Here is a 25,893-nt window from a genome sequence, read left to right on the forward strand (position 1 = left end):
TGCAATGCAGTTTTTTTTATTTATGTTTCAGTGCACATAGGGTACTTGGCATCAATTCAATCTTCAGTCAATTCAAAGAAAGAGTTGAACTTCAATTGATGAATTCAATTCCATTTAGAAAATATATTCATGAATTGAATTTCAACTCACTTCCTGAGTTGAAATAATCAGGTTTACAATCAAGTAAACATGTTAGGCTAAGTTACCAGTACAATTTAATCAAAGATTGGGAACAAAAACAGACAGCCACCCATGTTGTTAGAAAAAACAAAATTTCTCAAGACAAAATTAGAACAAAGTGGACTGTAGGTGTTATCGTGCAACTCAAGAAAAATTGCTGAAAAAAAACTCCTGGATTACACTAGACAAGTCAACAACCATAAAGGTCCTATTTGAAATTGTCCATTTAATTCCCATAATGTTGACAGTACTCTACATGCCATCTCTGCCTACCAGTATATCTCTGTACAAATAGATGCTTCTCAAATGAAGGTGGCTGCTGAACTATATCACATAATAATCTGTTGTTGTGTACCTGAAATGACAAAGTTCAAGTGATGCAACTGCATTTAATCCACTGGGGGTGTAGTGATTCAGTTCACTGGCAAGGATTAGTAACATTAAACAGTTAAACCAAGTGCTATACTGGCGTGACATTGCAGATTGGAGTACAACAGATCCACCCATCCATACACTTCAGACTAGATATCTGTTGACAGTGGGTTTATCAAATTTGATCAAAGTTTCACTGACTGGTTTCCTTGGAGGGGAGGGAGGGGCTGCACATGCAATAATTACTCAGTGAAGAAAAGCTTTTTGTCCCCGGAGTTGCGAGAATAATACAAATTACCAAAAAAAAGGACACAGGCCGTCTTCACTTTTCCACACACAAATCTTTCTCTGTCAAAAAACAAAGAGCAGACCATTTTAGGATTAGCTACATGAGCAGTTTGTACAAAAGAAAAACAACTCTACAATACATGGACCAACCCATCAAATGTCGTTTTAAAATGTTCATCTTACCCGTCTGAGGGTCAAGGTTGCTCATCGTTGCTAGCGCTAGACGGCCGGCTGCGAATTTGACTCCTCAGCTGTTCAATTAGCTCTGGGTTCTGCTGTTGCATCTGCTGCGCAAATTGTTGGCCCCTAAATGGACACGTTACAGGGAGGTGATGGAATGGCAGTTACCAAGTACAAGTCACAAAAAAGGTCATACATTAATGGATTTTATTAATACTCAAACATGTCAAATGCTTTCATGTCTATCACTGATGTCATTTGTATAACATACAATAATATAGCCTAATGAATAACAAATAATACAATACACAAGTCATATTTGGCACAGACTGAGTAGAGCTAGTAGTCGACTTACGCTTGGATGAGACCAGAGATGTCACCCGGACCCGCTCCCCCTACTCCAACTCCTGCTGCCGGTCCAGCTCCCAACCCTAACCCTGGTACAGGCCCTGCACCTAAGCCAGGCCCTACTCCAGGTGCTGCTGGAGGTCCCATTGGCCCGTAAGCCCCTGACATCATCCCCGACATCCTGTACAACACAGACAAGAAAGGTGGTATATTCTACATGCATTAAACTCAAAGCTAGTTCACAAGTATGGAATCTCAGAGTGCATTTACAAAGTCCTTGTGCTACATCTAAAAAGAGAATGTATTTTATAGAAAATAAATGGATAACTTACAGTTGCTGTACTTGTGGGTTGTTCATCAAACCAGATGCCTAGGATAAAGCAGCCGTAACAATGAATATAAATACGAGTTCTACTCTTTGGTAAACCTTTTTCTACATATGCTGGTGCATATGACATCTCGTAAATATGAGCATACGACTGGGAAAAATCTACTTGAATGCCCCTCCAACTCGTAATTACTAAAACTTTTGTTAGTTTGGCTTCTTGCAGAGCACCAAAAACACCTGCAGAGATTCTTTAAGCTTTCTGTAAAAATTTTGAAGAAGAGAAGAAATGCATAAGGTGACAATACATATATAATTTTTTTTTACCATAAACGACGAAGGTCGCCTTGTTTTTTGTTGCTGTGACGTCAGATCTTCATGACGGAGAAGTCGGAGCTCTAAGAGGATGCCCGAGTTTCCTACTTGTAATTCCGAGTTGGATGACCGTTCAAATCAATTTATCCCACTTGGATCATGTTTTTTCACAGTTCCAAGTTGTCTTGGATTTTTAAATACGAGCATACAACTAGTAAATGTCCACTTGAATCCCCCTCCAACTCGTAATCACTATTGAGTAGGGCTGGGCGATTAATTATTGATTTGAGGTAATTACTTCCCTCAATATCGATATAATATCATTCTTGAGTCTGACTGAAGCAGATATGCACAGTTTAAACATTATTTGATTAATATCGTGATAGCTATCAAAAAAAATATAGATATCGTGATAATTTATTTGCCATATCGCCCAGCCCGCCTATTGAGAAACGTCTATCATCCCTAAACTCAGACTTCTCCCACATGCTGAACTCTGACATCACCAATTAAGGAAATAGACTTGATAATAGCATTTTCAGCAGTTAATTCCAACAACAAATCATATTAAACAATCTATTTATATGGGTTTTTAACGTTTGTTTACTAGTATGATAGCTGTAATGTTTGTTTATGGTTGACGTAGCTTGTATGCCACTAGCCAATCGGCATTCTCTACAAATTCAAAGCACTTGAATGCACACAACTTGTTGCTTACAGTTTACAAGTAGTATTTTCAGAGTTTCCCATTTGTCATGCACACAGCATTATAGTAGTATACTGGATCAGCCTGGTTGTTCCTAGTATCTTTCATTTGAAAGGGACAGTTTTAGTTAATTGGAACTCACCATGTTCATGAAACCAGGGTTACTGAGCAAACCAGCCAGATCAACTCCTCCCACTCCCCCTGTCTGAAGGAGATAATTTAAGAACAGCATGATCAACAATGAATCATTCCACATCCATAGTGGCTGAGATGTTATCAACTTACTGGGCTTGGAGTCTCCATTTTCTGCTCTGCTATTTTCAGGTTGGATTTGTAGGTGTCGTTCTCTGGGTCCAACTCCAGGGCTTTTTTGTAATAACTTACAGCTTCTGTGTGTTTGTTTAAACTGGCTAGAGCCAAACTGGAAGCATGGGACGTTGAAGTCAATGTAAGTCAACCATCAGTTAATAACAAATCAGCAACACACTGGCCCATGTCCACTGTAATATTGAACACTAGTGTCTAACATACCCCATTCTTCCATACGCTTTGCTGTAGTTTGGGTCAATCCCAATGGCAAGTTCACAGTCCTGCACTGCTCCAGCATAGTTGCCTAGTTTGCTGTATGCAGCAGCCCTAGCAAAAGCAAACCATACAATTAGCAGTACCTTACAAAAACAAATGTGAATTAATTTATTGCTTGACAAACTCCATACATGCTTGAAAATCGACAATATACACTTGGATATACCTAATGTGTAAATAATTGTCACATTATCCTCCAAGTTCAGGAGTTTGTTGGTCAATACCTGTTGCAGTAGTAAACTCCATTCTGGGGGTTTATGGCAATAGCCTTTGAGTAGAATTCCACAGCTGCCCCATAGTTCTCAACCCTCATTTGATCATTCCCTACCGTGAAAAACACAATTATTTGCCAGAAGAATGTATAGGCCTATCAACAGCTCTTAACCATAGACCCATTTGAAGAGAGCGATATTTAAGACTGAGTAATGTACAAACTATTTACAGGGAAGGTCCTACCATCAGTTTTGAGTCGCTCAGCCTCTGCCTCTTCCTCCTCAGTGAGGGAATCTGTGGCTGTGTTTATATTCACGTGGCGGGTGTTTGGATGCTGCAACAGACAGTCAACACATTTGAGACAAACTATTGACCACATTCACCTTCATATAAAGCGGATGTCTTAAATTTACCTTCAGCGTCGCAGAGGCAAAAATCTCTGGTAACGTTTGAGTGACAGCTAGGGTCTGGTCGTCGGTCGAGACATTGAAGGCGGTCTCCAGGCATTGGACTGCAACTGGGAAAGCATCAGATGTTGAGAAATGGCAATGACTGGACACAGTTGAGTCTTTGACCATCTTCCAAGATGGGCTAAGAGCCCATCTCCTTTTACTGAATCTTGGCTTCCCAACTCAAACTTACCTTCTAAACTTTCCTGAGCATCTGATGATAGACTCCCAGAGCTCAGTTGATCATGAAGAAAGTGAATGATGGAGAAGGCAAGACGCTTTGTGTCAGTCATTTTGGATTGAGGTCCAAACCTTAGTAGAATGTGTATTATGAGGGCCCCTGAAGAAGAAAGATAATGATTGTTTTATTATGTCTCCATTGTAAACTGATTGGGATAGATTGTAGTTAGCTATAACAGTAACATTTACACATATCGGTATTATAACAAATAAACCTGTGTTACCATGTCATCTGATTAGATAGCTTCTTAATCCTAGGCTAATAACTAGCTAGCTTGTTAACTAGTAAGTTTGATAACTTGACAAGACGTCGCCAGTTAGCTAGAATGTTCTAGCAAGTTGCTTACGGTCGGCTGCTGTTAGCTAATAAGGCTAACAGAGCTAACACTTGGCCTACAATGTGAAAACACTCTGACCGTGTATTCGTTAAAGTTAGGTGTCTAGTTTTGCTTAAGTGCATGAGAACTGATTAAGCTTAGTTACGTGGATATCTTAGCTAGAACTATCTAGCTGCTTGTAGGTAAATAACGTTAGTTATCTAGCCTACTTAGCACATTAGCTTTACTGACATGACGCCAATAACAAAATGCTTTGAGCACTTTACCTCGATTTACTCGACTTTCGTTGACATTGACGTGTGGTTTAACAAACGATACGTTATGGCACACAACAGATGTTAACTAGCAAAAATGATCCTTACCAGTTGCCTTTGCTTCTTGTAGTAGCTGGTGGTGCCAGAGATATTAGAAAGCTATCTCTGCTGATGGGTCTGGTGATGATAGCAAAAATGTGTCGACTTTCGTCGCAAGTGTTATACGTCATAACTGCGTAGTTGAAGCATGCCCGCACTACAGTCGCTTTATCGGCAAACACAGATTGCAAAGCGCTCTGAAAACGTTACTACTTGGTTTTCTGAAAGATGGCACCGACAGGTGAGTACGAAATGCATCTATGTTAGTCTTTCCTAACACTTCATTGCCAAATGAATACAAACTCTAAAGTTATGCATATTAATACGTCTGTGCTTGGCTTTCTAACGCTTTCTGGTTTTCTGAATGTTACCTGCTTTTTAGCAACGTTAGCTAGTATTAAACGTTACACACTAGTTTTACAAGGAATTAGCTTACAAAATAACGGAATAGTCCGCCGGAAAGCAGACGTCAAATACAAGTAAAGTTAAACTTTGCCGATTGTCCATAGGGTTGGTTATTATGCGGGGCCGGGGGGGGATTGACATAAACGTCTAATAAAACATAAATCAGACTTTCCAAACGTGGGTCTGTTGTAGACCCACTTCCTTTCCCGCTCACTGTCAAAATAAAAGTCCTGAACGTGTGCTATACCTGCACAAAAAAGCAAGCACTTGTGCTGTGGGGGACTTTTATTTTGACATGGGGTAAGCAGAGAGGAACTGACCTCCCGAGGAACTGCGTGAGTCTTCAAACAACTCACGTTTGAAAATTATGTTTAATTTTATGTGCCATTAGAAGGCAGGGCAAACCCTTTTTGGTGATTTCTGGTATATCATCAAAATAAACCAATCGCAGTACGTTTTTGGAGTTGCAGTTACCATTGGAAATTAATGTTGAAAGTTCAATTTTATATGACTTAAACAGAAAGAAACAAAATTATTCCTATGCTGCTTCCTGTTGACAAGACATTTTGATAAATAGCCCAATGTCAAAACACAGTTAACGACGTCCTAACCAGTATGCAGAAACAGTTCGTGATTATAATGAAAACATAGCAAATGTTATGTTTATCTACTCATACATGTGCAACAATAGTATTACTTGTAAAAACATTTTTTGACGAGACCCTTATAATCGGCACAAGCACTAAAAACTCGTTTTGACAAGTGGCAATGAATCACTTACAGTGCCTTCAGAAAGTATTCAGACCCTTATTCCACATTTTGTTACCTTAGCCTTATTCTAAAATTAATTTACATCGTTTTTTTCCCCCCTCAATCTACACACAATACCCCATAATGAGAAGAAAAACGTTTTTTAGAAATGTTTGCTAATTTATCATTTAAAAACCCCTGAAATATCCAATTTACATAAGTATTCAGACCCTTTAATCAGTACTTTCTTAAAGAACCTTTGGGAGTGATTACAGCCTCAAGTATTCTTGGGTATGACGCTACAAGCTTGGCACACCTGTATTTTGGGAGTTTCTCCCATCCTTCTCTGCAGATCCTCTCAAGCTCTGTCAGGTTGAATGGGAAGTGTTTTTGCACAGCTATTTTCAGGTCTCTCCAGAGATGTTTGATCGGGTTCAAGTCAGGCTCTGGCTGGGCCACTCAAGGACATTCAAAAACTTGACCCGAAGCCACTCCTACATTGTCTTGGCTGTGTGCTTATGGTATGGTCGTTGTCCTGTTGGAAGATGAACCTTCGCCCCAGTCTGAGGTCCTGAGCAGGTTTTCATCAAGAATCTCTCTGTACTTTGCTCTGTTCATCTTTCCCTCAATCCTGACTGGTCTCCCAGTCCCTGCTGCTGAAAAACATCCCCACAGCATGATGCTGCCACCACCTTGCTTCACTGTAGGGATGGTGCCAGGTTTCTTCCAGATGTGACACTTGGCATTCAGGCCAAAAAGTTCAATCTTGGTTTCATCAGACCAGAGAATCTTGTTTCTCATGGCCTGATAGTCTTCAGGTGCCTTTTGGCAAACTCCAAGCGGGTTGTCATGTGCCTTTTTACTGAGGAGTGGCTTCCGTCTGGCCACTCTACCATAAAGGCCTGATTGGTGGACTGCTGCAGAGATGGTTGTCCTTCTGGAATTCCTTCTCCCATCTCCACAGAATAACTCTGGAGCTCTGTTAGAGTGACCATTGGGTTCTTGGTCACCTCTCTGACCAAGGCCTTTCTCCCCCGATTGTTCAGTTTGGCTGGGCGGCCGGCTCTAAGAATAACTTTTTCTGTTAGTAAACTTAAACCAATCATGACGTGGCATAGTATATCAACAGTGACAATGGTTGGCTGCTATTTGAAGCTGCAATATGTAACTTTTTGGGCGACACTACCAAACCCTATGTTTTAGAACTGTCATTCTCATTTAAAGCAAGTCTAAGAAGAGGTAGATCTGTTTCTATGTGCACTATTCCCATCTTAAGTTTTGTTTTGCTTCTTTTACTTAAGGTTTTGTTCACCAGCTTCAAACATCTGAAAATAGATATTTTTGGTTTTTGAAAATATATTTTACAGTGGTTTAGATGGTACATTGATTCTCTACACTAGCTTGTTTTGTCACAATCTGAAATCAGGCGAACTATTAGAATTTGAACAACCAGGAAATGGCAGAGAGATTTCTGCATAGTGCGTCTTTAAGTGATAGTTTGACTGTCAAATCCATTTATTGTTGTGTGGCCAGCAACTTTTATAGAGAATGCCTCAAACTTTCCTGTGCCATTTCATTAACTCTACATTTTAAGTCCTGCACATCTCAGCCATTTGTGACAAAATCAGTGGTACAAAACTTTGGGTTAAGGATGTAACCTTGGTTCTCTGAGTAGAGTAACGGGTCGCCTGACGACTTATGGGTACTCCTTCCCCTTCACGCAATGTTTTTGAGATGCTTAATATCAAAGATGTTTACAGACACGCCACACCCTTACTGTACCCACGTGACCCGTTACTATAAAAGGCGTGGTGTGACACACTGTCCATTACTTCACTCGAAACCCACAGAGGTGGAGGAACGACATGGAAGCTTGGCGACCTGTTACTCTACTCAGAGAACCAAGGTTACATCCATAACCCAACGTTCTCTTCTGTTTTCGTAACGGGTTGCCAAACGACCTATGGGAGAGGCTGTACCAAAGAGGTCGTTTGAACAACAGAGTGAGAACTCACCATTTAACTTAGTCCAGATGAGTCCCTGGGACGTCCTTGAATCCACCACAGGATGAAACAGAATATAATTACCCAACAGGTAACACAGAATTTCAACTGTACACGAGCAAGCTGAAAGCTAGAACTTACAACATGAGGTTTCAATTGGGTGCAACAGCACCACGAGTGGAATGACTCTGTACATTCGTGGCCAAAAGTTTTGAGAATGACACAAATATTAATTTTCACCAAGTCTGCTGCCTCAGTTTGTATGATGGCAATTTGCATATATTCCCGAATGTTATCAAGAGTGATCAGATGAATTGCAATTAATTACAAAGTCGCTCTTTGCCATGCAAATGAACTGAATCCCCAAAAAACATTTCCACTGCATTTCAGCCCTGCCACAAAAGGACCAGCTGACATCATGTCAGTGATTCTCTCGTTAACACAGGTGTGAGTGTTGAGGACAAGGCTGGAGATCACTCTGTCATGCTGATTGAGTTTGAATAACAGACTGGAAGCTTCAAAAGGAGGGTGGTGCTTGAAATCATTGTTCTTCCTCTGTCAACCATGGTTACCTGCAAGGAAACACGTGCCGTCATCCTTGCTTTGCACAAAAAGGGCTTCGCAGGCAAGGATATTACTGCCAGTAAGATTGCACCTAAATCAACCATGTATTTGATCATCAAGAACTTCAAGAAGAGTGGTTCAATTATTGTGAAGAAGGCTTCAGGGCACCCAAGAAAATCCAGCAAGTGCCAGGACTGTCTCCTGAAGTTGATTCAGCTGCGGGGTCGGGGCACCACCAGTACAGAGCTTGCTCAGGAATGGCAGCAGGCAGGTGTGAGTGCATCTGCACGCACAATGAGGCGAAGACTTTTGGAGGATGGCCTGGTGTCAAGAAGGGCAGCAAAGAAGCCACTTCTCTCCAGGAAAAACATCAGGGACAGACTGATATTCTGCAAAAGGTACAGGGATTGGACTGCTGAGGACTGGGGTAAAGTCATTTTCTCTGATGAATCCCTTTTCCAATTGTTTGGGGCATTGTTTGGGGCACCTTGTCTTCCGGAGACGACAAGGTGAGCGCTACCATCAGTCCTGTGTCATGCATGAGACCATTCATGTTTGGGTTTGCTTCTCAGCCAAGGGAGTGGGCTCACTCACAATTTTGCCTAAGAACACAGACATGAATAAAGAATGGTACCAACACATCCTCCGAGAGCAACTTCTTCCAACCATCCAGGAACAGTTTGGTGACGAACAATGCCTTTCCAGCATGATGGAGCACCTTGCCATAAGGCAAAAGTGATAACTAAGTGGCTCGGGGAACAAAACATCGATATTTTGGGTCCATGGCCAGGAAACTCCCCAGACCTTAATCCCATTGAGAACTTGTGGTCAATCCTCAAGAGGCGGGTGGACAAACAAAAACCCACAATAAAAGCTTTTGACACTTAGGAAATGCTTGTAATTATACTTCAGTATTCCATAGTAACATCTGACAAAAATATCTAAAGACACTGAAGCAGCAAACTTTGTGAAAATTAATATTTGTGTCATTCTCAAAACTTTTGTCCACGACTGTACATCTGATAGTACACCTGCCACACATGAACAATACTGAAACGATACCTAGTTCATACCACATGCCATTGAATGCCATGAATCATCCCCTGCATAGTGAAACAAAACATTTCCTCATACACTTTAGAAGTAGGCCTTTTCCAAGACGAACCATCCAACTCATGACCAACCTTTCTTTCACCCAACAGAAGAGTTGGCATCTGGCAGTGGTGCGCCAGTCTGTGCTGACAACCGCCTGCGCTGGGACCTGACCCCTGAGCAAATCAATCAGCTCTCAGATGAGCTTATTGACAAGACCAAAAAGGTATATGACTGTGTCGGGGCCCTGGACCTGGCCAGTGTTTCCTATGAGAACACCCTGAAGGCTCTCGCTGATGTGGAGGTGGAGTACACAGGTGGGTGTGACTCCAAAATAGCATAATTTCTTCAATCCCTTTCCTGTATGACCACAGTGGATTGAAATTAATATGTTATGATGTCTAGCGGTTCAGTCCATAGCAACCACACCTAGCATTTACTCCACTGGCCTTGAAAGCGATTTGGAAAATGTCTGAGTTGGCACGAAAGAGGTATGCAATGGTATAGACAAATCAGCACTTTTTACATAAAAACTAGCTGACAAGCCTATGCTCCCTACAAAAGGCAGTGGACACTGGACTGTACATGTTAAATCAGTCAGTTGTAGCCTTTTATAGACTCAAGGCAGCACATGATCTAATCCAAAAGAGCTTGTTTTTATCATCGCTTTACTGCTTTTCATAATTTTAGACCTTTTGTTAAGACTGTGCGTAGTGATGAAACAATCTCCAAAACCTAAGCCTATGTTTCAAGCTGACAATGGTCAGGTGTGAAAATCAGTTTAGACTGGTTTTATAAACTGTTGGTGCGTGCTACACATTGGTAATGGATTGAGGCCCCCCCACCCCCCATTTCAGTATGAAAGCACTTTGACCACTGAAAAAGCACGATATATAATCATCATGATACATAGCATCACTTACAATAAAAATGACACTCATAATACCTGCTCACTTTTACATTTTGACATGTTATTCCAGTTGAGCGCAACATGCTGGACTTCCCCCAGCATGTGTCCTCCTCCAAGGACGTGCGCACGGCCAGCACCGACGCCGACAAGAAGCTGTCGGAGTTCGATGTGGAGATGAGCATGAGGGAGGACGTCTACCAGAGGATCGTGGCACTGGAGGTGAGGAGGGCCGTATGAGATCAATACGGAAGGTCCCAATAGTCCATAGATAAAAGATGTCAATAGTCTGTAGTTGCTTCCTTCTAATCTCCTTATTCTTCATCTACACTGATCTGAAAATGCACGCAGTGGATATGCTTTCATCTTCCCACTTCATTATATCAGTACTAATAAAGGAGAGGAAAAGGTGATCCACTTTGACCAATTGAGCTGTACCTAGGAAGATCTCTATAGCCTGTATGTTTTTACCTGCTATTGCCTCATGTTGTCTTCAGAATGATCCTTTGGCTATGTAAAGGTTGCGTGGAGTATCATTCTCATTGGCTGAGTTCTGCTTTTAACCTCTCACAGCGGAAGGTTGACGATGACACGCTTACTCAGGAATCCAAGAGGTACATAGAGAGGCTGATCAAGCTGGGTCAAAGGAATGGCCTCCACCTGCCCAAAGAAACACAGGATGTAAGAGACTTTACCGTTTTCAAAGGAAGTGACCTTGATGGATATCACGGCCACTCTCAATTCCAAGTGGATCGTTTCATTTGATGTCAAATTTTATCTCAGAGAAATTAAGCTAATCGATTGCACCCAAATTGGCCTTTTCAATTTATAGGATTTATATAATATTCATTAAATATAATACCCAACATCCGATTTGGACCACACCACTTTTTAAGGTCATACCAAGGATCATTTAGCTGTTTGATTTAGAATTATAAGACTCCTTGAAAAAATATTTAAAATAATTATTTGATGAAAAAATCATTTTTGACCTTATTGCTATTAGCCCATACAAACGCATTGAATAACAGATGCTTCCAAAGAAAATCAAAAGGAAGTTTAAGTGTCTGTCCTATATCTGAGCGATGTAATAAAGATCAGGAAACATGTATTTTTTTATATATATACATTTTTTACATGTGTTAAATTTTTTGGCCCTGAACAGTCTCCATATATACTTCCATATTTTTTTTTCAACTGGTACCGGCTGACCTTCAGATAGACTTGTGAGGCCTAGAGTGTTCGGACGCTACAGACAAGAAGTAGGCAGATCGGCTGTACTGACTTGTGGAGGTCATAGAGCAAAACAGAGAACACCATTGTGTTTGTGAGAGTCATCTTTCCATAGAGGGGTCATAATAGTTTGCAAGCTAAACTATTCAGACTCTACAGACGATTTTGTGACGACCGATTTTCAGGATGTCTCATGGTCTGACAAACACCGCTGTAGCTCTGTCACCTTTCACTGAAGATGCGGAAGTGCGATATCGGCGGATGCTGTGGATTGAGACGCATCCAATGTAAAAACTGATATCTCTTAAACTGACAGACTTTTAAGGGGATTTTTGTATTATGCTATTTAGATTACCTCGGGGTGCGGACATCGACCTTAGGGGGTTAACAGTGACGCGAGGAATCCAAATAAATGGTCAAAAGCCACGGAACACCCCCCAATGGCCAGTATACAGTATCAGTTCTCTATGTTTGACAGGTAGTATGAAACTGTGGCTTGGAGTATTGTTTATTCACACTATGTAATGTATTCTCAGTGAAGTTGGTGATGTTTCTTTCCCCCGTTCAGAGAAATTAGCCATTTTGAAGTCTTGCATTTTTCCCCCATAAATGACTGTGAAAGTACCACTTTTGACCATAGATGCAGCTGTTCCTGCTGTTACTGCCACACCCTTTTATCCATTTAGCTGATTTCTTGTGTTTATTAAATGGACCCTTTTGCAAATTTGGGTAGAAAACCAATAGCTTTTGCCCATGATGAAAATAAAAGGTGTGGTCATCCGTACAATTCAAGCCAGTCCCCCATGAAAGCAATTCAAATGCACACAAACTGTCCTTCTCTTAGGCTTAACCTGTGTCCAGGAAACGGCCAATGTATGTTTAGTTTATTCCCTTCCAAAAATGTCTGGATTCACCATTCCTGGTGAACAAGCAAACTAACAGCAGTTCTAATGGTTTCAATGTTATGGTTTCTAATGGTAAAAGTCCCAAATACACACTGTATATCGCTTTGTAATGGTATTGGGTTGGGTTTAATGGTAAATGTCACTAATCAAACAACATAGAAATGTTTTCTAACCATTTTATTGAAAAACAGACTGCTATCTAATGGTTTATAATTGTATTATTTTATTAGGGATGTCACAACATTTTAGTCACTAGCCCATTTCTCCATCACATTTTTGGACTTGTAGGAAAAGTCTTCATATGAGAATCGCACCATAGGGATAACCCTCTCAGAGAGCTGCCATTTGTTGGATTATTTGAGAGGAGTTGGGTTGCTAAGAGACAAACTGAATTGCTTTCATTGAGGACTGCCTTGGTTTGTGTGGATGACCACACTATTTATTTTCATCATGAGCAAAAACTATTGATTGTCTACCCAAAGTTGCACAAGCATTTTTGTGATCCATTTACGAAACACAAGAGACCAGCAACACGGATAAAAGTGTGTGGCAGTAACAGCAGGAACAGTGGCATCTGGTGAGGAAAAATCTGGTATTTTCACTCTAATTTATAGGGGGGAATGGAAGTGACTTCAATGGCAAATTTTTCTGAACAGCGGGGAAAAATCCACCAAATTCACTGAATACATGACAGAATGAATAAAGAATACTCTAAACCGCAGCTTCATACTACTTGTCAAACATACAGAATTAATACTGTATACTTGCCTTTGGGGTGGTCTGTGGGTTTTGGATTACGTCTTAATCATTAAGAGGTTTCATATACTATATTTATTGAATAGTATATAAATCCTATAAATTGAAATGGACAATTTTGGGTGCAGTCGATTTAGCTTGATTTCTCACAGTTCAAATATTCTTAAAACAAAATAGTGTTTCAGGAATGCTAATCTGATCTGTTCCTAACAAATGATTTCAGAACAATCTGAGATGGTGGGTGTCAATCTTCTTTCTTGTGCTTTTTGAGGTGGAACGATCTACAGTAGGTTCATTGTTGTCAACTTATTGACTTTACCTATCTAATCCAAACAGGAAGTCAAGAGGATCAAGAAGAAGCTGAGCAACCTGTGCATTGACTTCAACAAGCACCTGAATGAAGACACCACTAGTCTGGCTTTCACCAGAGAGGAGCTGGGTGAGACCATGTTCACGCAGCCTAACGGTTCTGTTCTGAGACCCCATTTCTGTTATTGGACCCTTGCTCATAGAAATAATGGGTACTATCCACTAATAGTAACTAAATATTACTTAATAGTATTGGTATCAATTACAATTTGTTAAAATATCATCATTAAAAATAGATGGCCCTCTGAATTGGAATTTCAGTATACGATCTACTGAATTGAGTCGAAGTAACCAAAGTGAAATTCATTCCAACCTGGCTTTTTACAAACTATAAGCTCCCAGGCACCTATCGAACCCGTCCCTGTTCTCTTGTAGCAGTCACGATCAAAAGGATGTAAAAACATAACTTCCTACGACAGTTGCTGTGTTGTTCGACCTTAACTGATTCCTCAACATTAAGGGGAAGGACACTTATGGAAACTTGTAGAATTTCAATGTTTCATTCTTAGCTATATGAAAGATCTAATGTGTTTTCAGGTTTCTAATTTGATTGCTTAAAAAAAAGAATCAAAAATCACTAACATTGAACGTAAATCCATAAGTAGGACTTCTGACATGTCTGACGATGCACTTTAGGCGGTCTCCCTGAGGACTTCCTGAGCTCGCTGGAGAAGGATGGGGACAAGCTAAAAATCACTCTCAAGTACCCCCACTACTTCCCCACCATGAAGAAGTGCTTCATCCCCGAGACCCGCAAGAAGCTGGAGGAGGCCTTCAACTCTCGCTGCAAAGAGGTGAGCCGTTGTCTGTTTTGTTTGAGACCGTGATACTATCCTGTACTGGGAGAGCATTGACCAGAGAAAATCGCTGAGCCCCTGAGAAACTCAAAGAAAGTCTAACTGCTGTCCGAAATGAACGTTACGTCCGCCAAAATTGATAATAGACAACAAAGACAGTTTTTTTTTTTTCTCTCTCTGAAAACCAAGGACCAAGGATAACCTTTAAAGTTACTTAAAATGATCCCCTGGAATTAATTTCAGCCCTCACCCTCTGTCTTTTCCCCTGGTGTAGAAGAACTCTGCCATCCTGAAGGAGCTAGTGCAGTTGAGAGCCCAGAAGAGCTCCCTGCTGGGCTTCGCTACCCATGCTGACTTTGTCCTGGAGATGAACATGGCCAAGTCTGGCAAGAAGGTGGCCGGCTTCCTAGGTGGGTGTTACTGATCAAGATGGGGTACAACTATCTGAAAGGTTGTTCTGGTCCGTTGTTCCATTTCCAACTGACCATTCTTAGCTGCAGAGGCTGCTGTCAGTTGTATCAGAAACAATGTAGTGCTTCAGCTGCTTCACAATACTGCCCTGACCCCCCTGGCCGTAACCACCCTGTTCCATTTTAGTAAAAGTATTGTTGTCATATTGTATTTGTTAAGGGCATTGCTCACACTCAACTATGCATTAACAAACACAACTGCTACAACCCAAAAATGGAATGACAGCAGTTCACGCACACGTTTTTTTCTGCATAGAAAAGTATTGGGCCAGCCAACCTATGTGTTTTTTTTTATTTAAATGTCTCATAATTTTCGAGATGGAAAAACGTTTTCAGTGTAAACCATGTATAAAGTATGTGGAAAAGAAAATGGACCTATTTAAAAAAAATTCAAATAAGATCATCTTTGAGAACTAACAATCAGCAAAATGGTGCATTCGGGGGTATTTTTGTCATGGCATGGTGCCCCCATTGTTTTTACTATGTTTGAGTCACTCCGATAGCATAAGAACACAGCCTAAGCCATGGCAAAAAGTGTAAAATTGCAGGAAATTAGCTTTAAAACGGCAATATCTTCTATCAGCCCCATGGCAAAATGTGTAGAATTGCAGGAAATTAGCTTTGAGCTTCCTGATTTGGCCTCGTTTTGAAGCTTGGTCGTTAAGAAATGCTTAGGTGCCATGACTGAAGCCAATCAAGAGTTGCCTTGGGGGCGTGGTTTGATGTGTGTGTTTCATGTCTTTGCCATTTCAATCACAACAATGAAGTAGTGAGTACAGCCAGGTAAGCTAAGCTAGTTTTGCTATGGAACGTTTGAAGACGAGGACTTCTCCCCTCCTGACTGACTCGCCATCTCAAGATGGTCTGCTAATTCAGGTCTATGTGTTGGCTAAAGCCTTCACTGACCTTGTGTTTAGCCAAGCTGACCGCAGCTGGCTAGCATAGCTTGGGGATCTGCTAGCCAGCTGCAGCTATCTAGCTGATTTCTCTGTCAAATCAGTTATGGTGTTGATGGCAAGAGCCAGTGCCTGGAATGTGCTTCATAAGGCACTAGTTCTACAACACCTTGCAACAAAAGTAGCTTGCAACTTAGTTTCAAAGTTTCATCACGTCATGTAAAGACTTGTTACCATGGAAATAGTATCAACTGCGAGTTGAATGACCAGTCCGGACTCAGCTCAGTTGTCCTACAACACAATATTCTATAACTGGCTAGTTTTGTCTCACCTCTATTCTCCATATGTCCGCTGTTAGATCTTTCCCGGGGGACAATTCCCAGAATGACTAATATCCCTAGGTTACATGTGTGGACACATGGAAACATCGCCCAGCTTGAGTGTAGATACATTTATTAATGTGTTAAGGACACAACTTTTTATGCTGTAAATATCATGTTGATGTGCTTATGAAGACGGTATGCCTACACATACACTACATGGCCAAAGTATGTGGACACCTGCTCGTTGAACATCTCATTCCAAAATCATGGACATTATTATGGAGTTGTTCCCCCCTTTGCTTCTATAACAGCCTCCACTCTTCTGGGAAGGCTTTCCACTAGATGTTGGAACATTGCTGCGGTGACTTGCTTCCATTCAGCCACAACAGCATTAGTGAGGTCGGGCACTGATGTTGGGCAATTAGACCTGGCTCGCAGTCGGCTTTCCAATTCATCCCAAAGGTGTTCGATAGGGTTGAGGTTAGGGCTCTGTGCAGGCAAGTCAAGTTCTTTCGGACCGATCTCGAACAACCATTTCTGTATGGACCTCACTTTGTGCACGTGGGCATTGTCATGCTGAAACAGGAAAGGGCCTTCCCAAAACTTGCCACAAAGTTGGAAGCACAGTATAGTCTAGAATGTCATTGTATGCTGTAGCTTTAAGATTTCCCTTCATTGGAACTAAGGAGCCTGAACCATAAAAAAACAGCCCCAGGCCATTATTCCTTCTCCATCAAACTTTACAGTTGGCACTATGCATTGGGGCAGGTAGAATTCTCCTGGCATCCGTCAAACTCATATTAGTCCATCAGACTGTCAGATGATGAAGTGTGATTCATCACTCCAGAGAACGCGTTTCCACTGGTCCAAAGGCAGCGAGCTTTACACCACTCCAGCTGGCGTTTGGCATTGCGCATGTTGACCTTAGGCTTGTGTGCGGCTGCTCGGCCATGGAAGCCCATTTCATGAAGCTCCCAACGAACAGTTATTGTGTTGACGTTGCTTCCAGAGGCAGTTTGGAACTCTGTAGTGAGTGTTGCAATCGAGGAGAGACTATTTTTACACAGGAGTTGCATACCAAGAAGACAGTGAATGTTCCGGAGAGGCCGAGTTACAGTTTTGACTTAAATCTACTTGCAAAATCTATGGCAAGACCTGAAATTGGTTGGCTAGCAATGATCAAAAACCAATTTGACAGAGCTTAAAAAAAGAATGGGCAATTGTTGCACAATCCAGGTGTCTAAAGCTCATACCTAGAAAGACTCACAGCTGTAATCTCTACCAAAGGTGTTTCTACAAAAGTATTGACTCAGGGTTGTGAATACTTACGTAATTTAGATTTTTGTATTTCATTTTCAATACATTTGCAAAAGAAATCTAAAAACATGTTTTTTCGCTTTGTAATTATGGGGTGTTGTGTGTAGATGGGTGAGAAAATAATTTGGGCTGTACCGCAACAAAATGTGAAATAAGGGGTATAAATATTTTCTGAAGGCACTATCAATATCTTTGTCTGAGTTGAAATGAATTGGCTAGCTAGTGAGCCAGTTCGAGTCAACATTATTGAAAGCAAGCTGGCTACATCATATTATTAGCTAGAAAGCTAGTATCCAATGCCTGCCCTGCATTGACCCTAAATGGAAATGAAGTTAGCTATTGTTAGCAAGGTAGCTAGCTAACGTGACATGCACCATCACATTACACGTTAGCTTGGTGTATTTAGCAAGCTACAGTATCCGTCCCCTTTCATATCATAGCTAGCCTTTAAAAAAAATATATATATATATATATATATATATATATAATTTCACCTTTATTTAACCAGGTAGTCCAGTTGAGAGCAAGTTCTCATTTACAACTGCGACCTGGCCAAGACAAAGCAAAGCAGTGCGACACAAACAACAACACAGAGTTACACATGGAATAAACAAATGTACAGTCAATAACACAATAGGGGAAAAAGTCTATATACAGTGTGTGAAAATGGCGGGAGGAGGTAAGGCAATAAATAGGCCATAGTAGCGAAGTAATTACAATTTAGCAAATTAACCCTGGCTCACTAGCATTATGTTGTATAGCCAAAGGTAGCTACTTGCTAGGTAGTACCAGCGATCTTGTACTTAGCTAGCCATCTTGTACTTAGCTAGCAAACTTCCAATGCATTTCAACATATATAATCCATTCCTGGCCATCAGGCAATATTGTTTAAATGCATTGGAAGTTTGCACCAACTTTATGGAAGCCCATTTTCACTCCTATTTGTTGAGCGAAATGTGTGTGCGTTGCAACCATATACAGACTTGACAACATTGTCCACTAACTCCACATGGCAGCTGGGGGCTGACCACAACGCATTGTCTCTGGGCAATTGGGCAGGTAAGTAATTCATACCCAACAAATGCACTTACAAAACTCTGTTTTGGACGAGACTTACTTTATGACCAGTTATCCTACTTACAGTTTGTAGTCAATTTTGACACTAGAATAAATGTTTGACTGATATTAATGCCACAAACTGCATGCAGAGACATAGAAATGGTGTCCACGTGTTCATCTGACTCGGGGGAAATAGATAAAGGGCCCAATTGCCAAAATCTCAAAGTATTCCTTTAAAACAGCAACATTTTGTCTCTGCGGCCAAGAGGGCCTCTAAAGTGTTCAGTCGGTGACTGCCATTGACCACACACTGCTATGCCCCCGTCACGCCACCTAAAGTCCATTTTGATCCAGACAAAAAACCTTACACACACACACACGGTTTCCACCCCTCACGTCAATGCTCCAATGTGTGTGTGTGTGTGTGTGTGTGTGTGTGTGTGTGTGTGTGTGTGTGTGTGTGTGTGTGTGTGTGTGTGTGTGTGTGTGTGTGTGTGTGTGTCTCTCTCTCTCTCTCTCTCTCTCTCTCTCTCTCTCTCTCTCTCTCTATGTTTGGGAGGGATTGGGATAAAGCAGAAGACGCATTTCCTTTGGGTACATTTGACAATAAGGTAATCTTCCTTTTCTCCAGAGGAACTGGCCTGTAAGCTGAAGCCCCTGGGGGAGGTGGAGCGAAATGTCATCCTCAAGCTGAAGAAGGAGGAGTGCCAGAAGAGGGGTCTGCCCTTCAAGGGCGAGTTATACGCCTGGGACACACGTTACTTCATGACCCAGGTAGGCCATAGGTAAAAACAACAAATGTCTGCAGCTCTGTTTTTATGGGGACCCAACAGTAATTTTTTTTAACACACATAAATACATTGGCATGGGGGGATTGCAGAATGCAAAAGTTATTCTGCTGTTGTATTACATAATTGCTATACCAGTATGTGCAAAGCCTATATTTATTAAAAACAAAAAACTGTTTAATGTGAGAAGCAGGGATTGGTCTGAAGCCCAAAAAAGAAAGGAAGTTCACAAGCACCACAATGCCTACTCCACCCATGCACTACCAAGGTTTTCCATCACACAGCTTTGACACCTACTACATTAACTATATGTATGTTGGTCTGTTGTACTTCAAACAATGTCTAGGCAGGTTACTTAGGATTGAAACCTTCTCAAACAGCCTAATTTATACTCGTAGACGGGCTCCCACAATAATGTGGTTTGTACCGCATGCAAGATCATGTATTGCGTTCTTCCCAACCCACACATTATCCCATTCCACTACCCTTTTCAAGCTGCTTTTTAAAAATTATATGTAAGTAAGCTTTGCTTTTATAATTAAAAAGACCATTAGGCTTGATCACTTGAGCTTTTTTGTCTTGTCGTAATGTATGTGGTGCTTGCCTGTATTTTTATTTTTTTAAATCTTTATTTTTGCAATATAAAATGTTTTCGGGAAGTATTCAGACCCCTTGACTTTTTTCAAAAAAATGTATGTTACAGCCTTATTCTAAAAAGGATAACATTTGTTTTTCCCTCATTAATCTATACACAATACCCCCGTAATAACAAAGCCAAAACAAGTTTTTAGACATTTTTGCAAATGTATATATTTTTTTCAAACTGATTGTTTACATATGTAATCAGACCCTTTATTCAGTACTTTGTTGAAGCCCCTTTGGCAGCGATTACAGCCTCGAGTCTTCTTGGGTATGATGCTGCAAGCTTGGGACACCAGTATTTGGTGTGTTTCTCCCATTCTTCTCTGCATATCCTCTCAAGCTCTGTCAGGTTGGATGGGGAGCATCGCTGCACAGCTGTCTTCAGATGTTCGATCGGGTTCAAGTCCGGGCTCTGGCTGGGCCACTCAAGGTCATTCAGAGACTTGTCCCAATGCCACTCCTGCGTAGTCTTGGCTGTGTGCTTAAGGTCGTTGTCCTGTTGGAAGGTGAACCTTCGCCCCAGTCTGAGGTCCTGAGCAGTCTGGAGCAGGATTTCATCAAGGATTGAATTGAATTTATTTTGGGTAACAGACATGTACAAGAAAATGTACAATGTGGACCCAGAGGATATCACTTGAAAGTATTCATTAAAACACTTGTTTCCAAAGTGGTCCTCAATGGTTAAAAACAATAACACATATAATAAAGGATCTCTCTGTACTTTGCTCCGTTCATGTTTCCCTCAATTCTGACTAGTCTCCCAGTCCCTGATGCTGAAAAACATCCCCACAGCATGATGCTGCCACCACCATGCTTCACTGTAGGGATGGTGCCAGGTTTCCTCAAGATGTGATGCTTGGCATTCCATCTTGGTTTCATCAGATCAGAGAATCTTGTTTCTCATGGTCTGAGAGTCCTTTAGGTGCCTCTTGGCAAACTCCAAGCGGGCTGTCATGTGCCTTTTACTGAGGAGTGGCTTCCGACTATCTACTCTACCATAAAGGCCTGATTAGTGAAGTGCTGCAGAGATGGTTGTCCTTCTGGAAGGTTCTCCCATCTCTACAGAGGAGCTCTGTCAGTGACCATTGTCTTCGTGGCCACCTCCCTGTTCAAGGTCCTTCTCCCATGATTGCTCAGTTTTGCCGGACGGCCAGCTCTAGGAAGAGTCTTGGTGGTTCCAAACTTCTTCCATTTAAGAATGATTGAGGCCACTGTGTTTTTGGGGACCTTCAATGCTGCAGAATATTTTTGGTACCCTTCCCCCAGATCTGTGCCTCGACACAATCCTGTCTCAGAGCTCTCCGGACAATTCCTTTGACCTCATGGCTTGGTTTTTGTTCTGACATGCAGTGGGACGTTATATAGACTGGTGTGTGTGCATTTCTAAATTATGTCCAATCAAATGACTTCACCACAGGTGTACTCCAATTAAGTTGTAGAAACATCTCAAGGATGATCAATGGAAACTGGATGCACCTGAGCTCAATTTCGAGTCTCTTAGCAAAGGGTCTGAATTGTTATGTAAATAAGGTATTTCTGTTTTATGTTTTAATACATTTAAAAAAAAAATGTTTGCTTTGTCATTACGGGGTGTGGTGTGTAGATTGATGGCGCGGGGAAAAAACAATTTAATCAGTTTTGAATAAGGCTGTAACGTAACAAAATGTGGAAAAGGTCAAGGGGTCTGAATACTTTCCGAATGCACTGCATGTCATTGGGGGGGAATCAGATTTTTTTTGTCCGTAGGTGCTTAACATAACAACAGGATGTGTTGGACAGAGTCATTCATATAGATATAGAGGTCTTTAGAGCCTTTCTGCCTTCCTGATTTCTGTAACCATTATCTAATCTGTGCAATATTGACGTAAGCTCAGAACCACTTGTTTTGCAAATATGGTCCAGTTTTATCATTTGCTGTTCTGATCAATGGCCAGTTCATTACCTCTTGTCAAATTTAATATGCAGCTTAATATTATGTTTGTATTTAAAAAAAATAAAAATAAAATTGTAGTAAGATGGTCACGCCACAATAAAACAAATTTACAATATGCCTATATCAAAAAAAAAAAACAGCCATGATATTTACAGTGCCTTCAGAAAGTATTCATACCCCTTATTCCACATTTCGTTGCGTTGCAGCCTGAATTCAAAATGGATGACATTTATTTTAGCAGATTCTTTGGAAATGAAGTACAGAAATATCTAATTTACATAAGCATTCACACCCCTGAGTCAATACATGTTAGAATCACCTTTTGGCAGCGATTTACAGCTTTCAGTCTTCCTGGGTAAGTCGCTTTGCACATCTGCATTGTACAATATTTGCAGATTCGTTTTAAAGTTCTTCAAGCGCTGTCACTTTGGTTGGTGATCATTGTTAGACAGCCATTTTCAAGTCTTACCATAGATTTCTAAATCAATTTAAGTCAAAACTGTAACTAGACCACTCAGGAACGTTCAATGTCGTCTTGGTAAGCATCTCGGCAGTGTATATTTGGCCTTGTATTTTAGGTCATTGTGCTGCTGAAAGGTGAATTTGTCTCCCAGTGTCTGTTGGAAATGCTTCAAAAAGGTGTCACATCGTTGGTTCTTATTGGGCACGTGGGAGGGATAAATTGTATGTTGTACAAGCGGTTGCATCTCAACTTATTCCATCCAAATAAAACCAAGTCTGATGGTAGGATGCTGTAGTCTTGTTTTAATCCGGTGTCTAGAATTTGAGCTAGGTTTGGGCAATAATGCTAATGCTTACGACTTTGAAAAATCCGGTATGTGTTTCTCAGTAACGGCTGAACGGATCATGTCAAGTTAGTGTGTGTGTGTGTGTCAAGAGTGTGTTGTGTACTTTCAAGTTTATTTGCAAAGTTTCATCGACATTGGTGTCATACTAGCTTAGATATGATGGTAGGAAGATTGAAATTTAACATTGAGCATCAATCAATCCCTATTCAAAATATATAACATAGTTTAAAAAAAATCATAGCTCTGTATTTTTCACTGCGGTGTTAGAGATGACCCTGTGGGCTGTGTGGTCTATATTTGCCCCTGAAGGGATAATGTTTTGAAGTGATGAATTGAATCTGTCCTTTGCCCTTCCCCCCTGTAGGTGGAGGAGACCCAATACGCGGTGGACCAGAACCAGCTGAAGGAGTACTTCCCCATGGAGGTTGTGACCCGGGGCCTGCTGGACATCTACCAGGAGTTGCTGAACCTCACCTTTGACCTGGTGGAGGGGGGCGCCCCCGTGTGGCACGACGACGTCACCCTCTACTCCGTCAAGGACCGCACCAAGGGCACGGTGGTGGGCCAGTTCTACCTGGACCTCTTCCCACGGTGAGTCAGAGGAAAATGGAACAGATTGAAAAGGGCAGAGGATTTTTAAAGATGGCCGCATACAATTAGTTATGTATGATGATTGTTTTGATATAACCATATTTTTTTATGAGGATTTTATAGTTTTTGGGGGAAAGTCTTTATTTCATTGCTCTGAATTTGTCTACAGCAATTGAAACAGAGAAGAGCCCACCTTTGCTCCTCCACATTATGGGGGAGACAATAAAATAAAAATGTTTAGCCAGTCATGGTGATTGTGTGTAACCCTTCCTAGAGAGGGGAAGTATGGCCACGCGGCCTGCTTTGGCCTGCAGCCCGGCTGTCTGCTGTCGGACGGGACCCGCCAGATGGCGGTGGCGGCCATGGTGGCCAATTTCAGCAAGCCCACGGCCGACGCCCCCTCCCTGCTGCAGCACGACGAGGTGGAGACCTACTTCCACGAGTTTGGCCACGTCATGCACCAGCTCTGCGCTCAGGTGTGTATGTATACGTGTGTGTGGTGTCATTGCTAGTATAGAGTATACATTGTTGTTTAATTCCTAATCACTGAAATGAATGTTTGACTGAGTAAAGGCAAATTAGTGTGATGGTTAATTTATTTCCTGCTCTCAATACGTCATTGGCTATTTAATACCTGTAAAATCAACCTAAAACTTTTTGCCTGTTTTAATACCTGAGAGGGCAGTGTACTCCTCAATGACCATTCAGCATCAAATATATATTTGATATGGTATACAAAATGTAATCAAACCTATAGGAACACCAACATAATATATCCCTCCCCTTTACTGTCTAGTTTGATGTCTAATAGTAGTTATACCACAGGATGCAGGGATTAACAGATGCATGTATCTCTTCTCCTCTGCTGCTCCCAGGCGGACTTTGCCATGTTCAGCGGGACACACGTGGAGCGGGACTTTGTGGAGGCGCCCTCCCAGATGCTGGAGAACTGGGTGTGGGAGAAGGAGCCCCTGCAGCGCATGTCCAAACACTACAAGACGGGCGCCCCAATCCCTGACGACCTGCTGGACAAACTCATGAAGTCCCGCTTGGCCAACACGGGTGGGTCACCATGAAACAACGCCCTGGCTCTTTCATAGAACACCCCAGCTTAATAACACCTTTTACACCAGTGCTGGAGTTGAGGTTATTGGGCAGTGGTCACCAACACGACTCCTGAAGAGCTACTGGGTTTAAATGCTTCAGTGTGTTAATGTGTTAACCCTCTCCCTCCCATGCAGGTCTGTTTAACCTGCGTCAGATCGTCCTGGCCAAAGTGGACCAGGCCTTACACACCAAGAATGGGCTGGACCCGGCCGAGGAGTACGCCCGGCTGAGCCAGGAGATCCTGGGCGTGCCTGCATCCTCAGGTCAGAGACAAACTCAACCAATGGGCCATAGCACTATCACGGCTATAGTTTGGTAGCCTGTTCCCAGATCTGTTTGTGCAGTCTTGCCAACTTCTTTAGTCATTGTCCGCTTTTAAAACAAATCCTTTTATTCTTCGCCATTGTGCCCATAGGAACCAACATGCCAGCCACATTTGGCCACCTGGCAGGTGGTTACGATGCCCAGTACTACGGTTACCTCTGGAGCGAGGTCTACTCCATGGACATGTTCTACGCCCGCTTCAAGCAGGAGGGCATCATGAACCCCAAGGTTGGCACAGCTGAGCTAGTTATTTACAATGCTGTTTTTACACTTGACCATCCTCTCTTATCGAGTCTTATTTGGCATCATTGGTTATTGATGCTAGTGAGCAGTGACTTCCTGCAGCCCTCCAGAACTGGAGTTATGTAGTCTGACTGGCCTTTTTGAACTCCAAATGATTTCACCATGGCAGAAATGTCATTGTCAGCTTCTATGGTCATCTGCTTGATGCTGATGAAGTACATTCCCATCTCTTCTAGGTGGGGCTGGGCTACAGAAACTGTATCCTAAAGCCCGGAGGCTCGGAGGACGCTGAAATTATGCTCAAGAACTTCCTGGGGAGGGAGCCAAAGCAAGAAGCTTTCCTCCTGAGCAAAGGATTAACGGTAGAGCTGGAGGCTGACACTCCATGTGCCTGTTGACCAATCACAACCAGCTCAGTGGAAACGCCCCCCCCCCCCCCAACCAATCATACACTTAGAACACGGGCACAAGGGACATACATGTTCGAGAAAAAACAATGAAAACAAGAATTGATGCAATGCTATTTCACCCTTTTGTGCTGTGTTTTTTTTAGTTTGGAGATGTTTTAAACTGTTGTATGCAAGTAAGGTTGAACAAAATACATTAACAAAGAATTGACTTGACCCATTTGTCGCCTTCTGTCAGTTTTCTCAAAATAAGTAGCTCTTAAGGGGTTTCAAACTTATTTTGTTAATTTTATACCAAGACGTTCACAGGC

General features: G+C 41.7%; 2 protein-coding genes and 1 non-coding gene across 3 annotated transcripts; 2 read left to right on the plus strand and 1 right to left on the minus strand.

The window, feature by feature from the left end:
* LOC106613600 (small glutamine-rich tetratricopeptide repeat-containing protein alpha) lies at nucleotides 1-5,153 on the minus strand. The gene is made up of 12 exons (XM_014216029.3): nucleotides 4,902-5,153; nucleotides 4,155-4,301; nucleotides 3,926-4,029; nucleotides 3,756-3,846; nucleotides 3,524-3,623; nucleotides 3,246-3,350; nucleotides 3,000-3,135; nucleotides 2,857-2,919; nucleotides 1,701-1,738; nucleotides 1,376-1,549; nucleotides 1,024-1,146; nucleotides 1-900 (listed from the first exon to the last, which is right to left on the minus strand). Exons 2-11 carry the CDS (start codon nucleotides 4,252-4,254, stop codon nucleotides 1,035-1,037), a joined length of 1,023 nt encoding a protein of 340 aa, XP_014071504.1. The 5' UTR covers nucleotides 4,255-4,301; nucleotides 4,902-5,153; the 3' UTR covers nucleotides 1-900; nucleotides 1,024-1,034.
* On the plus strand, nucleotides 5,023-25,798 carry LOC106613599 (thimet oligopeptidase). Its single transcript, XM_014216028.3, has 14 exons — nucleotides 5,023-5,133; nucleotides 9,817-10,023; nucleotides 10,687-10,835; nucleotides 11,187-11,294; nucleotides 13,844-13,946; nucleotides 14,513-14,670; nucleotides 14,948-15,083; nucleotides 19,370-19,512; nucleotides 23,275-23,501; nucleotides 23,776-23,977; nucleotides 24,377-24,563; nucleotides 24,743-24,871; nucleotides 25,024-25,160; nucleotides 25,412-25,798. The coding sequence occupies exons 1-14, from the start codon at nucleotides 5,121-5,123 to the stop codon at nucleotides 25,571-25,573; spliced, it is 2,061 nt and encodes a 686-aa protein (XP_014071503.3). The 5' UTR covers nucleotides 5,023-5,120; the 3' UTR covers nucleotides 25,574-25,798.
* On the plus strand, nucleotides 14,215-14,349 carry LOC123724984 (small nucleolar RNA SNORA16B/SNORA16A family). Its single transcript, XR_006757461.1, has one exon. It is a non-coding gene; the product is annotated as a small nucleolar RNA SNORA16B/SNORA16A family (small nucleolar RNA).
* Nucleotides 25,799-25,893: the final 95 nt, after the last annotated feature.

The sequence above is a fragment of the Salmo salar genome, chromosome 10 (assembly GCF_965601325.2).
Source record: "Salmo salar chromosome 10, fSalSal1, whole genome shotgun sequence".
In the NCBI taxonomy this organism is placed as follows: Eukaryota; Metazoa; Chordata; class Actinopteri; order Salmoniformes; family Salmonidae; genus Salmo; species Salmo salar.